Here is a 13557-nt window from a genome sequence, read left to right as displayed (position 1 = left end):
AGTTGTGCTTTTAAGGAAAAGTTGGGACTAAAATGCAATGTATAGGACGGACGCTTAATTTTGCCCACTAGATGGCACCACAGAAACAACTCAGGATTCCTCACACACACGGTGTTTGAGAGACGTGCATGCTCTGTATGCATGTCACAGATTTAACCTAAAATGAACGACTGCAAAAATACTTTGTAAAGGACTGTACTTATCATAGTAGGGGATGGCTGGGGTGTGATTTCAGATTTTAACCACATTTCACAGTTTCTGGCTGTGATAAATAGTGAGATTTTGGAGATTTTTTAAAAAACAGGTTTTTCAACCCCACTTGCCAGTTTGAGGGTATTTAAATAAATATAAAATACAACCATTGAAAGTTGAATATTCCTCCTCTACGCCATTTTAAAAAAAACAACTCCCTCCCTAGTGCTTAAAACAATATTTGAAGTCTATCTACCATTTTGCATCATCCTGTCCCCTTTCATAGATAACAAACAGTCCCTAAATTGACCTAAATAGCCTACAACAGTATTTATTTCATAATAACAACCACAGAGGATGTTAACTACCTTGCGTATGAACCTTTTTCCTTGCATATAGGAATTTCTTATTCCTTGCATATGGGCAGTGAAATGAATTAACATTCAGTTTTCTTAGTACTGTTAAGTTAATGTGACTAGGAACATGCAGAGAAATGTCAACAGAATTGTGTGCAATTTAGCAGTTTATTAGGCAGTTGTGTATACAAATGATTTCAACACTGTCCATTCAGATTTACACTGGTCAATCTGGTAGGGTCCCTTTACACACCAAACAAAAATAGAACAATATTTCTTTGAAGCAGTCCGAACAGGTCGACTGACAGAATGCATCTGCTAACAGTCTACTTGGACACTACTCCATAAACTGTCAAAAAAGGTCACGGTTTCACACATTCATCCTTCCTACAAAACTTATGAAAAGTTTTGTAATCAAAACTTGCAACTGCCCTATAAAACTAAAAATGTTTAGTTCCACAATATCTTTTCCAAGACCATAGTGCGTGTTTCTTTACCATGATCACTATATTTCATAAACTCTAGTTTAAAACGGAGACATAAAAGGTCAAATATTAACTAAATGTTTCAGTCCAAACCTGTCCCGCAGGACAGTGAAAGAAACAAGATGATCACAATTATTGTCACTCTTGGCAATTTTTTTTTTGTTACATCTCTGAAATGTAAAATTGTTTATACAAATGAGATATTTTTGATTTTTAAAGCTGTGGAGAGCAAAACACTGGAAACAGAGACTTTGCTGACACCTCTTTCTCTCTTAACACCTGATATCACCATGAGGACATGCAAAGTTCTTTAAAACCTGGTTTAACTGACTGAAGACAAAAATGACGACGATGAATGAGAAACCAGTTAACTGTTCAAGTTTGCATTTTTTTCCTATTGCCATAATTAAAAGGTGGTAGCAGTTACCGAGGTCCACAATAGTTTGGCAACAGTCAGATGATGATTTTATGATTCGCAGTTAAGAATTTTTTTTTGCCTTTGTACTGCAAACATTTTTTAACTAACAGTTATAGTGAATGAACAACAGACAAAATAAATTGTGGACTTCAACTCTTAAATTACAAAGGTGCCAATAATTCTGACCAGCGCTGAATTCCAATGTTTACCAACATAAAAAACAATTAACAGTACTGATAATGATAAGGCAGCCAAACAACAGACACCACTTAAATTTTAAGACTGTGGACAGGAAATGGAAGGTGACGCATCATACTTGTGATGAAAGACATGTCAAAGACTTTGTGAGCTTGCAAGTATGCAGTATTGTCTGATCTTTTTTTTTTTTAATCAAATATAAATCACTGCAGTTTTTATGATCTAAATTATTTTTTCGCTTCAACAAAATTGCAATCTACCCAACAGGACTTTACGATTCCTAAGCTCACAAGTTTGTTTCAGGTTAAAACTTTTTATAAAGTTAACCATTAAGGGAATGTGTGGGTAATAAAAGCAAAAAAAAATAACAATTAAAAAAAACAATTTAAAATGACAATATTTTGGATGTGTTCCCAATAGTCATTGTCCATGCACTGCATGTAATTGCTACGTCTAATTTTCAAATTAAGCCCTGAAGCCTGTACACTTGTGATGGATTGGCATTTACATATTGGATGTAGGCAAAAGGCATTTCACTCAGTTATCATACTCAAATTCTAGCCGTTAATCTCAAAAAAAAAAAAAAAAAAAAAAGAAATAGAGAAAATACAACAAAAAAAAAGTCAAAATCAACTTGTCATTTTAATATGTGACACTGAAAATGATATATTTTTTTAGATTTTGACCATCATGGCAAAAATACCTCTTAAATGGTAAAAGCAGGCTATATTTATCTGGAAAGACAATCAAGTATCAGAATAATTGTGATTGAAGGAAACAAAGCTGTGATACTGATTTAAAAACCAGACTGTAAAAAAAGGAAAATATATACCATCCAGCAATAGATCTTGATGCAATAAAGAAAACAATAATAATTCCATTTCCAATAGAACCAACACTCCGTCCACTGATAAATATATTCACGTCTTTATATATAAAAATGTAGGGGACAGACAAATTCAAACAAGTTTTTACAACAAGGACAAAACCGTGAAAATTTAGTCTGTGACGACTCCGATTCACAAAAAAAAAAAAACCAAACCCTAACATAAATCTGATGAAGCATTCGTTTGTCCCTGACACAGACAGAAATACAGGGGTCATTGCACTTCTTCAGAGTCCAATGAACGTGACGGCCGTGACGACCCTTGTTATGGCCGGTGCAGCGCCCCGATACATCTGCACCACTTCTCTGATCCCCACTAAGAGACAAACAAGAGCAGCAGGAAATAAAAGAAACTTGTGCAAAAGTGCTTCCTGCATCCTATACGACTGCCACCCAAACACCCTCAACACGTGGCGTCCCTCTCTGCAGGCCAAAACTTGATCTTGTTCTCTGTACTGGAAAGCAGTGCTCACTGGCTACAGTACAGACAATTCAGTGTAATCACTTGCGCATATATGTAAAGGTGGGATGTGGATACTTGCTATTAAATTGATCAGGAAATTTGGAAAACCCCCTCCTAAATGTTGCTCTGTCCTTGCCATTAAGTAACTCGTCTTTCCATATAATCCCTTAGATTCCCTGCCAGCTCCTGATACATCCCTTCTGCTTCGGGAACACTAACCTGCATCAGTGCCATGGAACAATCACTTCATCCTCAGCCGGGATGAATTGAGCCATGAATCGGTTGCATGCTTATTGCTATAAAGACACTCGGAGAGGAAAAAAAGGCTAGCGATTGTTTTGCAAGCTATCGTGCAAGTAGTTTAATAAGATTTGCGCACATCTCAAAGAACTCGATGGTGTGGCTTCCCGGTCGAGGGACGGTCATGGTGTCCCCTCCTCCCGTTGAGTCGATGGATGAGGTCAACGATGACGCTAAGGAGCCTTCTGCGGCCTTGGCGGGGTGCACAGTGCTAGACGTAGCGGGAGCGTCTGCCCCGTCTACATCGTTCTTAATAGTTGTGCGGTAGTTGCCCACAGACCCAGATCGGAGAGGGGTAGCAGTTCCAGATTTTGTCTCCACCATATCATCTGAATGACAAAAGAAACAAAATGGAATGGAGCACCGGACTAAAAGTAAAGGTCGTTTGGAAATCACTTCTCTTTTTTTCTTAAAAATTAACCATTTAGTTACATATTAATGGATGTTGGGCTATTGAAAGCTAAATGAATTCAAACTGACTCCCCTCAGCAAAAAATAAAAAATTATGCCTGACTTTGCTATAGGATGCAGTCAAGGTGTAGTCTCATGCCCTTTACACAGCATGCCTGTGCTGAGCGTTAACTCAGCTCATAACACTCTTATCTCATATTTGCCTTTGAGGTACCGCTGCGCACCGACACAGTGTGCAGAAGCCAAAGCCCTCAACCTTCAGTAAATCATTTATGAAGTCTGCACCGACAGAGCGCAACACAGGACAGAATCCAGGTAAACACTGAGACACAGGGAGCTGAACTCAGGGCTTACCAGAACATCCTGTCAGTGTTCACAAGTTAAAAACTTTACGAAACTATTAGTAAATGGTATGAGACTACTTTATATAATACAACTAACATTTTAGAAATACACAAATAAAGTTTCTCACATCGTAGTAAATACAGCTGATACAGAAAAATGGAGTTAAACTTACCGTCTATGCTACGGAAGTCGAGGAGGTAGGTTCTACTGTCCACCTGGTAGAGTTGAAGGCTCATCTTGGTTTGCATCCCAGTTATCGGATTCTTCCTTCTCACGCGTAGATAATATGGATTCACAACCTGGAGGAGTTATGAAGGGTGGAGAAAGAATGAGTGTATAAAGCAACACACAATATCACAAATTGATATTTACAGTTGAGTAACATAATTTCAACTCTTAACTATAAGAGATGAAGAAGATTTTCCCTTTCATATCCCTCTGATGGAGTTTCCTCCTTACCTTCCACTCGTAATCCAGCTGTTTCATGGCCCGGCACACTTCTGACATGATATCATTGGGTCTACTCTGACTTCGGATACCCAGGTGCCACTTGGCCCTTCTAACTCCCTGGTGCTTGGACTTCTGCGGGTTCAACTCGTCCAGTGTGTGTCGAGGCCTAGGAGGAGTCTCCGCCAACAGGAAGGGTACGCGCTCTGGGTGGGGCTTGATAATGCCGGCCACGGCGCCGGACGAGGTCAAGTGCTGGTCGTCTAGAAAAGAGTCGGGAGGGCTAGACGCCAGGTAGAAATCCTTTGCTTCGCTCATGATGCGACGATTGTCAATGATGAGGTGGTAGGCGACGGCCAGTGGGTCCTGATGGTTGCGACTGTATATGCAGGCCAGGACCTCCTCCTCTGTGCACTCGAACTTTTCACATACCTCCTTCAGGGCCTCGTCGTCAATCATGTTGTTGCTGTAGGAGGGGTCCTCGGGGAACAGGTACTTGGGGAGGCCCTCTTTGAACCACTCGTCCTCACTGTGGGAGGAAAAATTATTTTTGTAGTACAACAAAACATGAATGCAACACTGTCAATACAACTAGTTTTACACAGTTACTTTTCTACAAAAATCAACAGAAAAAAGACCACTATAGCAATAGCTTGATTTTGTGGTTAATCTCATCAGGCTCACCGGATCTCTTTGATGGTGGCTCTTTTCATGGGGTCCACCTGCAGCATGTGTTTGAGGAGGCTTATTACAGACGGGTTCAGATACTGCGGGGTGAAAAAGATCCCGTCGCAGATCTTTTTAAAGAGCGTTGGCACATGGTCATCATCAAAGGGAAGCGTCCCACATAACAAGGCATAGAGAATGACCCCGCTGCTCCAGATATCTACCTCTGGACCAGCATATAACCTGAGGACAAGGAAAAAGAAACAATCCTGTAATCATAACAGCAACATTTTACTAGGTTTTGTTTATATAGCAACATCGTGTAACAGCATGATGGGAGAACGCTACTGTACAGCGTTCAGAGGCATTTCCTGAGGATTTAAACCTTTCAAATGGGGTTTCTTTCAAAACATGGAAAAAAAACGCAGCTTGGAATGAAATGCCCAATGGAAAAAAAATATTAAAATGTGACAAGAAAATGACCTAAAACTAAAAATTACATTACATAAAAATATATATATATATTTATTATTATTATTATGTTTTTGTTGTGTTACTTTTGTTTCTGTTGTTGTTGTTGCTAATTTAGGGTAATCTTCTAGCAACTTTTTTACAAATTTCTTGCTACTTTTTGGGTCATTTATGTATGGTCAGTTATGTGCCACTGATAACACGATGGAAAAAAACTAACATTACCTTCCTGAGATGACCTCAGGAGCAGCATAGTTTGGAGAACCACAGCTTGTTCGCAGGAATTCTCCATCTGACATCATGTTTGATAAACCTGCACAGATTTAAACAATGTTATAATAACATCAGTATCAGCCCCAATAGTGATTCAGCATATTGGATTGGAGCATCCTTACGTATAATATAAAATAGGCAGGGACCCACTTATAAAAATACCGCTCCATAGCCCTGTAAGTATTCAATGGTGCACAGTACTCACATGGTGCATTTAATTTAGATTGATGAAGAAAATCCTGCACTGCTAGGGCTCATAATTTTAGCACTAAAATAATATCACCCATGAAGACTCCTGAGTTCAGGACTGAGACACTCTTACCGAAGTCTGCAATCTTGGCATTCATGTGCGCGTCAAGCAGCACATTTTCAGGCTTGAGGTCTCGGTGCACCACCATGTGTCTGTGGCAGTAGTCTACTGCAGAAATAATCTGCTGGAACAGCCGACGACTCTCCTTTTCTTCCAACTGTCAAAGCAGAAATTATCCATTAGGTGTGATCTTTTCTGTTACTCAGCACATCACAGCTGACTAAGCAGCACTTCATGTTGTGTTTTGATATCTTTTCCAGCCACGGTGAGTTTGTGGTTCACAGGTTGCTGTACTGTATGTGCACCAAAGGCTGGCAATAACACGAAGGAGTACCAAATGCACTTCTGTGTCCTGATCCACTCACTGATAATAAAATATACAACATCTGTTCCAATTTGACATAATGGAAGGAGTGAACGTAAATGCGGGAAGTCATAATAACAGACTAAAAGCCATTTTACAGTTTCACAGTGCGTATTACCTTTCCATTTTTGCAGATGTAGTCGAATAGCTCTCCTCCTGAGACATACTCCATCACCATGAAGATATCTGTAGGGGTGCTAATAACCTGATACCTGCAGACATTTAGACAAAGTTTAAATCCTTTGGCTCATCAAATATAGGCACATCCAACACCACTCAAATACAGACACTTATTTTTCAACAATTGTACAAAGAAAAACAGAAAAGTGTGCTATTAAATCTACAGGATTTGGTATCCAACTGTGGAATATTGTAGAAACATCAAAAGTGGCCAGAGAAAATGGTTTTGTGTCCTCCATGTCTAACCAAGACAAGCACAAAACCTATCAAGGCATGTCACATGTAGATGTGGCTCCATTTCCAGTGAAATGACAGAGTGTCAATGTGACTAAAACATAACATCTGGATATTTTACGCACTGATGTTAAAGGCACCATATAACATGCTTCATGAATCTGTGTTTCACTGCACTGCCATGCTTAGTTTGTGAGACTAGTTTTCAAACAATCAAAACATAATGCCTCCATGCAACAAAGGCATTTATATTAACTACAAATACCAAAATTCAGTGGCCCTATCTCTATTTCACCTCTGCGTGAAATACAGAATCAATACTTAATAGATAGCTAATACCGCAACAACATTAGTGAAAATTTGATTGAGCGTCTTAAGAATGTGTTACTGGTTACAGCCCATCCTTTCAGTCTGAGGCTTAGTGAGAAATTCTTGCACCTCAGAATCCACACTGGCACCCATTATATCTACATCTATTTACACTACACTGGCTGTGTGGCTTCGCTTGCGCATGAGCCAAATTTCTCCCTGTGATTATCATATTCAAAGTCAACCAGCAGAATAAGCTATCTGGACAGCTGAAATTTCTGTCAGCAACACAGAAACCACATCATAAGCCCTGCAGCTCTGAATCCACAAGTATTAAAATATCAAAAACAGAAGTAAAGTAAAGACAATATGACAGTTTTAAGTATTACAGTAAACATACTGTGTCTCATCTTTAATCCACGATCACAAAACTGCTGCATCTGTTTAAAGGTAAGTGTAACAATGGCTGCAGTTACATGCACACCAATATGCCCATATTATTCCAAATATGACCATATTTGGAATTTGATGTAGTTCATATTAACATCATATTCTTTTTAAATATTCCAAATCAGGCAGTTGTCCAAATTCTGCATTTTCCGATTAAGATATGTGGGATATGCCAGTATCATTAAGGTTTTAGGGGGCTTATTAGGACATGTATACAGCCAATTTCAGAAAATGCATCTCAGTGGGGGTTTTGTCTGCACTTTGCGACACACAGCCTCTTGTCTGTTTACGGTCAGCTCTGTGCGTTGTCATGGATACATTGTACACAAACCAACTCGCCAAAAGTTTGCAAAGCTGTGGGGTAGGGGTGCATGCAAAAGAAAATCCTTTAATTGTGGTTGGAAGAAAAAAGACTCCTGCTTTTCAATTTTTTGAAAGACTTGGATATCAACAGGCTGTTGGATACATGCAAATAATACAGTGGCAACCTTTTCAGGAGGTTAAGTTAAAGAAAAGAGGGGGTCTGACAAGTCTGCCAACAGTAGGAATCTGTGAAAAAATCCTGTTTTGATGCAAAGAAGCAGAAAGACAAGCGGCTCCAGCTGTTCTCCTTTTCCATATTTTGACGTGATAGCTATGACTCATTAATTGGACTATGCACTGCTGCATTTAAACAGGAGCACTAGTGGAATGTTCTTTTTCATTAGTCATACAAACAAGCTTTGCAGGAATATTGTCTTTTTCATAATATGGGCAAAACCATACTATTTTGTGCATGTAAACGTACTCACTAACTTTCATACAGTCTACAGGAAAACATGTGACTCAAAGCTAAAATTACCAAAGTTTCAGCAGATGTGAGAAGTGTTGACTAACTGCTCATCTCATTGTCACAATTGCTACAAACATCCTGAAAATCAAATGAAGCTGTATTGTGTTATATTGCTCCATTTGTCCTCACTCGACACTGCTCAGTCTAGACAGGCAATGCTGTGCTCTCTGCCCCAGTGTTTGTGTGCCCTGTTGAAGATGGAATCTCTCTCACTCACACATGCACAACAGAGTTTACATTCTTGTGCATGCATGACATGGAGCTGGTATTTCAGGCAATTAGCCACACCTCATGGTCACTTTAATGACCCCATAACTGGGGCCTTGGGCTCTCACTCCTTGCTGTGGACATTCACATTCCAGGTAGGAGGGTACCTCTGCAATTTTCCAAATTTATTTTCGGATCAGTGGCTCTTTCAGCAACAGTGTTCTGCCACTGCATTGTTGTGTTGCCAGATGGAGTGTTTATATCGGGCTTGTAATGGTTAGCATCACTGCTTGACAAACATGTGCATTAGAGCACTAACAGCACTCTGAACTGGCCTCTGATTACCGTCACAGTACGTTAAGACATGCAAAGTTACACAATGACTCAGTCAGAATCACGCAGTCATGGATCTATCTACATCAACACATGCAGATGTTGTCAGCAGTCAGTGCCACAAAATATTTCAACCAGGACAGATACTATGTTTGCCTTGGCAAGTACATGAATTTGGATTTGAGGTGACAGGTCTTCCCTGCAGTGTTACAACAGACGAATGAGTTCTGTGAAGACGCAGTGAAATAAACTTTTAGTGAATACTAAATAGAAAGAAAGGAGATCGCACAGCATGGCAAAGACGGTGATAAAGCATTTTTCCATATTAAAGTAACAGGTCAACAGGACGGATAACCGAAACAGGCAATAAAGCAAACTGAGCCAAGGACTGATGGGAGAGGAGACTGGGTCAGACAGATATTGTCCCACATGGATGTATTCTAAAACACACCATTAAAGCCTGGAAATAGCTCAGTGGGTGGCATTAATGTGGCGGCAGGGGGATTACGGTGTAGCGAGCAGGGTGTAATCTAGGACTTACAGTTTAATTATGTGAGGATGCCTGAAAAGCTTGAGGTTCTGGATCTCCCGTCGGATCTTTCCCACCACGTCCAAACTGCGGATCTTCTGCCTATTCAGGATCTTCACTGCCACTTGGTGCTTGGTCAGCTCATGTTGGCCCACTGTGGGATAAAATAAGCACAGGTGTGTAATTCCAATTAAAACTGTGGACATATAAAATATCAAAGATTCCATAATTAAATACAATGTAAACTATTCTACCTTCAAAATACTATTTCAAGAACTAAGAAAAATGTAAGATTTTTGGCCACTTGGGGGAAGCAGATTCAAGCTGTAAACAAAAATTGACATAACCACATTTTACAGCTGATATGGCAAACATGATAGCAAACAGTTGTTTATTTACACAACCAGTGGACACAGAGCAACATTAGCATTCCTTTCTGATTGTTTTTCTGTCCACCTGGTGAATGTTAGTGTAAATATTTACCAGATCTTGGGGGAAATATCTGGCTGTTAAGCTACTGAATTCTCCACTATGTTCACTAGCTAGTAGCTAACTATGTTTGTCTGCCTTTCAGTGCTGGGTCGGTAATATGCAGTGGGTTGGTGAAAGTGTTTTGTTCAAAACAGCTGCTTGTTGCTCCTGGAAATTATGCTAAGAAAACCAGACAGTGAACCAAAATATTAAAGATGCAGACCAGAAAAACCTAGACAATAAGCTAAAAGATGTTAAAACGCTTGGTAGAGATGAGCACAACCACAGATTAAAGTGGTAATTCTCTGTGTGTTCATGGCTACGAGCATCTTCATTCACTTAAAAGTAGTCACTTAATCTATTGGCAATATGATAATGTTGATTATAGCAACTTTCAGTGTAAAAAAATGCCATGTAGTAGGGATGATATTGGATTTTTTGCCATTTTTTTGTCATTAACTGTACAAAACAGGAAAAAAATATCTTAATGTGGGGTTGATATTCTGTACATGTCTACTTTGTCAATAAAAAAAAGGTTTGTTATAACAGTAGAAATCAGCATGTTGGCCATTTGCAATATTTTTTTTTAAAGTCAATAACTGCTGATACCGTTGATGTGCCAATATTGTCATGCATCCCTACAATTAAGTGTTGGTAAAAGCTAAGTGCGGTTACATACACTGAAATATCCATGTTTCTGTAACCACAACACTCACTTATGACCGAGGACTGAAAAAAATATTCCAAGCATCTAGTTTTTATATTTAGCATGGGTTCAGTCAGTGGTTTTGAAGAGTGTTCACAACCCAAACGAGAGATTTATCTAAATCCAAACATGTAATCCTTCTGATGGTAAGAAATAACTGATCCTTCAAAGATTTAAAGGAAGCAGCCAGGGGAAAAGTATGCAAACAATCCAAAACACATCAGAACATACAAGGAGAAAAGAGAACTATAACATCTTGAATGGTAAGACGTCAGTGCACTGTCATGCAGGAGTTAGTAAACAGCTGCTATTGATTTACAGTTGTGCTGGTGGTGAACTATTAACCAAGTCTCCAGTGATCAAGACTATAACCACAAAGCAAAAACTCTGTGACCTGCGGTCTTCCAACTCTCAAGAACAGGAGAAAAATGAGGGCAGATAGATGACTCACTGGGAATTAACTGACTGTAAACAAAGCTTGTGGTTGTTCCGAATGTTTTTTTGGAGACAGCCTGGTTGGTTCACTTCGTTTGGGTACATTAGGGCTTCATTATGTGTTCCTAGAGAACAAAATGCTCTATGTGAAAAACAGAAAGCAGCCTGTGGAAGAAGTTTCAGCCTTCTCACCATGACAAGTGACATGTCCAAATGCATGAAGATGTTTTGGACAAACAAATGTTGATAAAAGCTAAGCTGTATATCGACAATAGTGATCGTACCCACCCCTGGACTGACAAAACTGGGCGTAGATTTGGATGGGTTTGTCCTGCTCCCTTTTCACACACATTTAAAAGCATTTGTCTCCTCAACAGGATGTCAACCACAACTCATAAGGAGGGAAGAGTTGAGACAAAATGTTAGGTGCTAAGCTGCAGAACTTTTTTGAATCATGTCTGAAACAGTGAACAAGCAACGACACGAACCACGCTAACTAAATACTCTTGATTAATATGTACTCAGCTAGGCTAACACCAGTCCAGAGGGTTTACTTCCCGGTGTGTTTGACAAGCGACTTGTGGCTCTCTGGCTAGCTCACAACGCAACCGCCGCTGACTAACTGAAATAAATGTAGCTACGTGCTAATAGCATAAAACTCACAATGTGTAACCGTCACTGGCAACTGCAGCTACATCCCCCCAAAACGTCATGTTTGTCACAAACAAGTTGAGCTAACGAGCAGGACAACAAGTGTGCTACCTTGCTGGCGTTGCGACAAGTTAGCTTTCACAGCACGCTAAATTAGCAGCTAGGCTAAAAGCTCCCATAGCCACCATCTTTCAGTTGGCAGGATGCACAGACGTCAAGACAGTCGCACGCACCTTTAACCTTTCCAAACGTCCCCACTCCGAGCGTGTCTCCGAGAATGTAGTGTCCAATTTTAACTCTTCCTTCATGTTTCTGTTTTTCCGTCGCCATCTTCCCGCAGTGGCCTTGCTGCGGGGTGGTTAGCTGCGGGCAGAGATGAACCGGACTCCGCTGTGTGCGTCTCTACTCGAGCGGCTCTGTTCCGAACGGAGGGTGGGGAGGCGCCCCGGCTCGTGCGCGATTCGTCGGAAGCGTAGGCGACGTAGTATGTTGCGTTCAAGTGCACCCAGTAAACATGAAGTCTTCCCGGGATACACTGAAACAACACAGTACAAACATAAAATAAAAGTACATACAACTTAAGATATAAAAACAATACAGACATAAAATACAGACAACTAAAGATAGGCTATAAAATAATCTGATAGCTATACTAATCCTTAATAAATATATAAATATATGATAGTAGTAAGTACAAGTACAAAGTACAATTAGACAAAGCAATAAATCGAAAAACACCGACAGACATGAAGTGATAATAAGGCAACAATATAGCAAGCAGACTAAACTGATAAATATGTGACTAAACAGATAAATTCTTGAAAGAGAATAGATACATTTACGAAAGAATTTAAAAATGACAAAAGGCAAAAGACACAATGAGGATGAATACTGGTAAAGTGGGACACTTTATGAAAATGTACCTTCTTTGTCATTTTTGATGGTGATCCAAATGTCTTAGCCCTTCATATGATACTATTCTAAATACCTAAAGAGCACTGCTTTTCTATACAGAATAGAAACGAGACAGATGAAACACAGGATGGATGACTCTTCCTCAAACACACAGTGACCCCAAACTCAGGCACTACTGGCAAACTGTGTCACCTTTATTAGCAAACTGAGAATGGTAAAATGTATTCAATTTATATTCAAATATAGGCCTATTGAATTAAATCCAAAGTAGTAGGCTAACACAAACAATAATAAATCTGATAAAATATATATTTTTTTTTAATAAGGGATGTAGCTATAGCAGATTCATCCCCTCCTTCCCTCACCCACCCACAATATATTATATTTAATTTGTTGTGGTTCAGCACCGGCAATAGCCATGGTCAGAGGTCTTATGTTTTGAGGTTGTCAGTTAATATATGTAAAGATAAAAATGATTAAGCTTAAATGTCCCACTTTATGCTTTGTCCCACTTTAGCAGAATCACCCAACATTAAGCATATATGGGAGGATTAATGTGAAACAAAGGTTAGAAAAAGTTGAGGCATGGTGACAAAAATGGAACAGAACCTCAGCAGCAGACATAAACAAATGTAACAAAATGCATCATTAATTATTTACAGAGAGAGCTAAACGGTGATCCAAGCACTATGGGAACTCAGCACTGTGGGGCCATATATG

The 13557-nt window shown here is 39.5% G+C and overlaps 1 protein-coding gene across 1 annotated transcript; it reads right to left on the bottom strand.

The window, feature by feature from the left end:
- Positions 1-697: 697 nt before the first annotated feature.
- On the bottom strand, positions 698-12357 carry prkaa1 (protein kinase, AMP-activated, alpha 1 catalytic subunit). The gene is made up of 9 exons (XM_042509078.2): positions 12156-12357; positions 9672-9813; positions 6704-6797; positions 6234-6378; positions 5864-5951; positions 5186-5410; positions 4514-5030; positions 4227-4353; positions 698-3627 (listed from the first exon to the last, which is right to left on the bottom strand). Exons 1-9 carry the CDS (start codon positions 12250-12252, stop codon positions 3344-3346), a joined length of 1719 nt encoding a protein of 572 aa, XP_042365012.1. The 5' UTR covers positions 12253-12357; the 3' UTR covers positions 698-3343.
- Between the last annotated feature and the right edge of the window lie 1200 nt (positions 12358-13557).

The sequence above is a fragment of the Plectropomus leopardus genome, chromosome 20 (assembly GCF_026936395.1).
Source record: "Plectropomus leopardus strain MGB_pleo_1.0 chromosome 20, ASM2693639v1, whole genome shotgun sequence".
NCBI classification, from domain to species: domain Eukaryota; kingdom Metazoa; phylum Chordata; class Actinopteri; order Perciformes; family Serranidae; genus Plectropomus; species Plectropomus leopardus.
The sequence above is the reverse complement of the archived record's forward strand: the minus strand, read 5'-3'. Positions and strand labels throughout refer to the sequence as shown.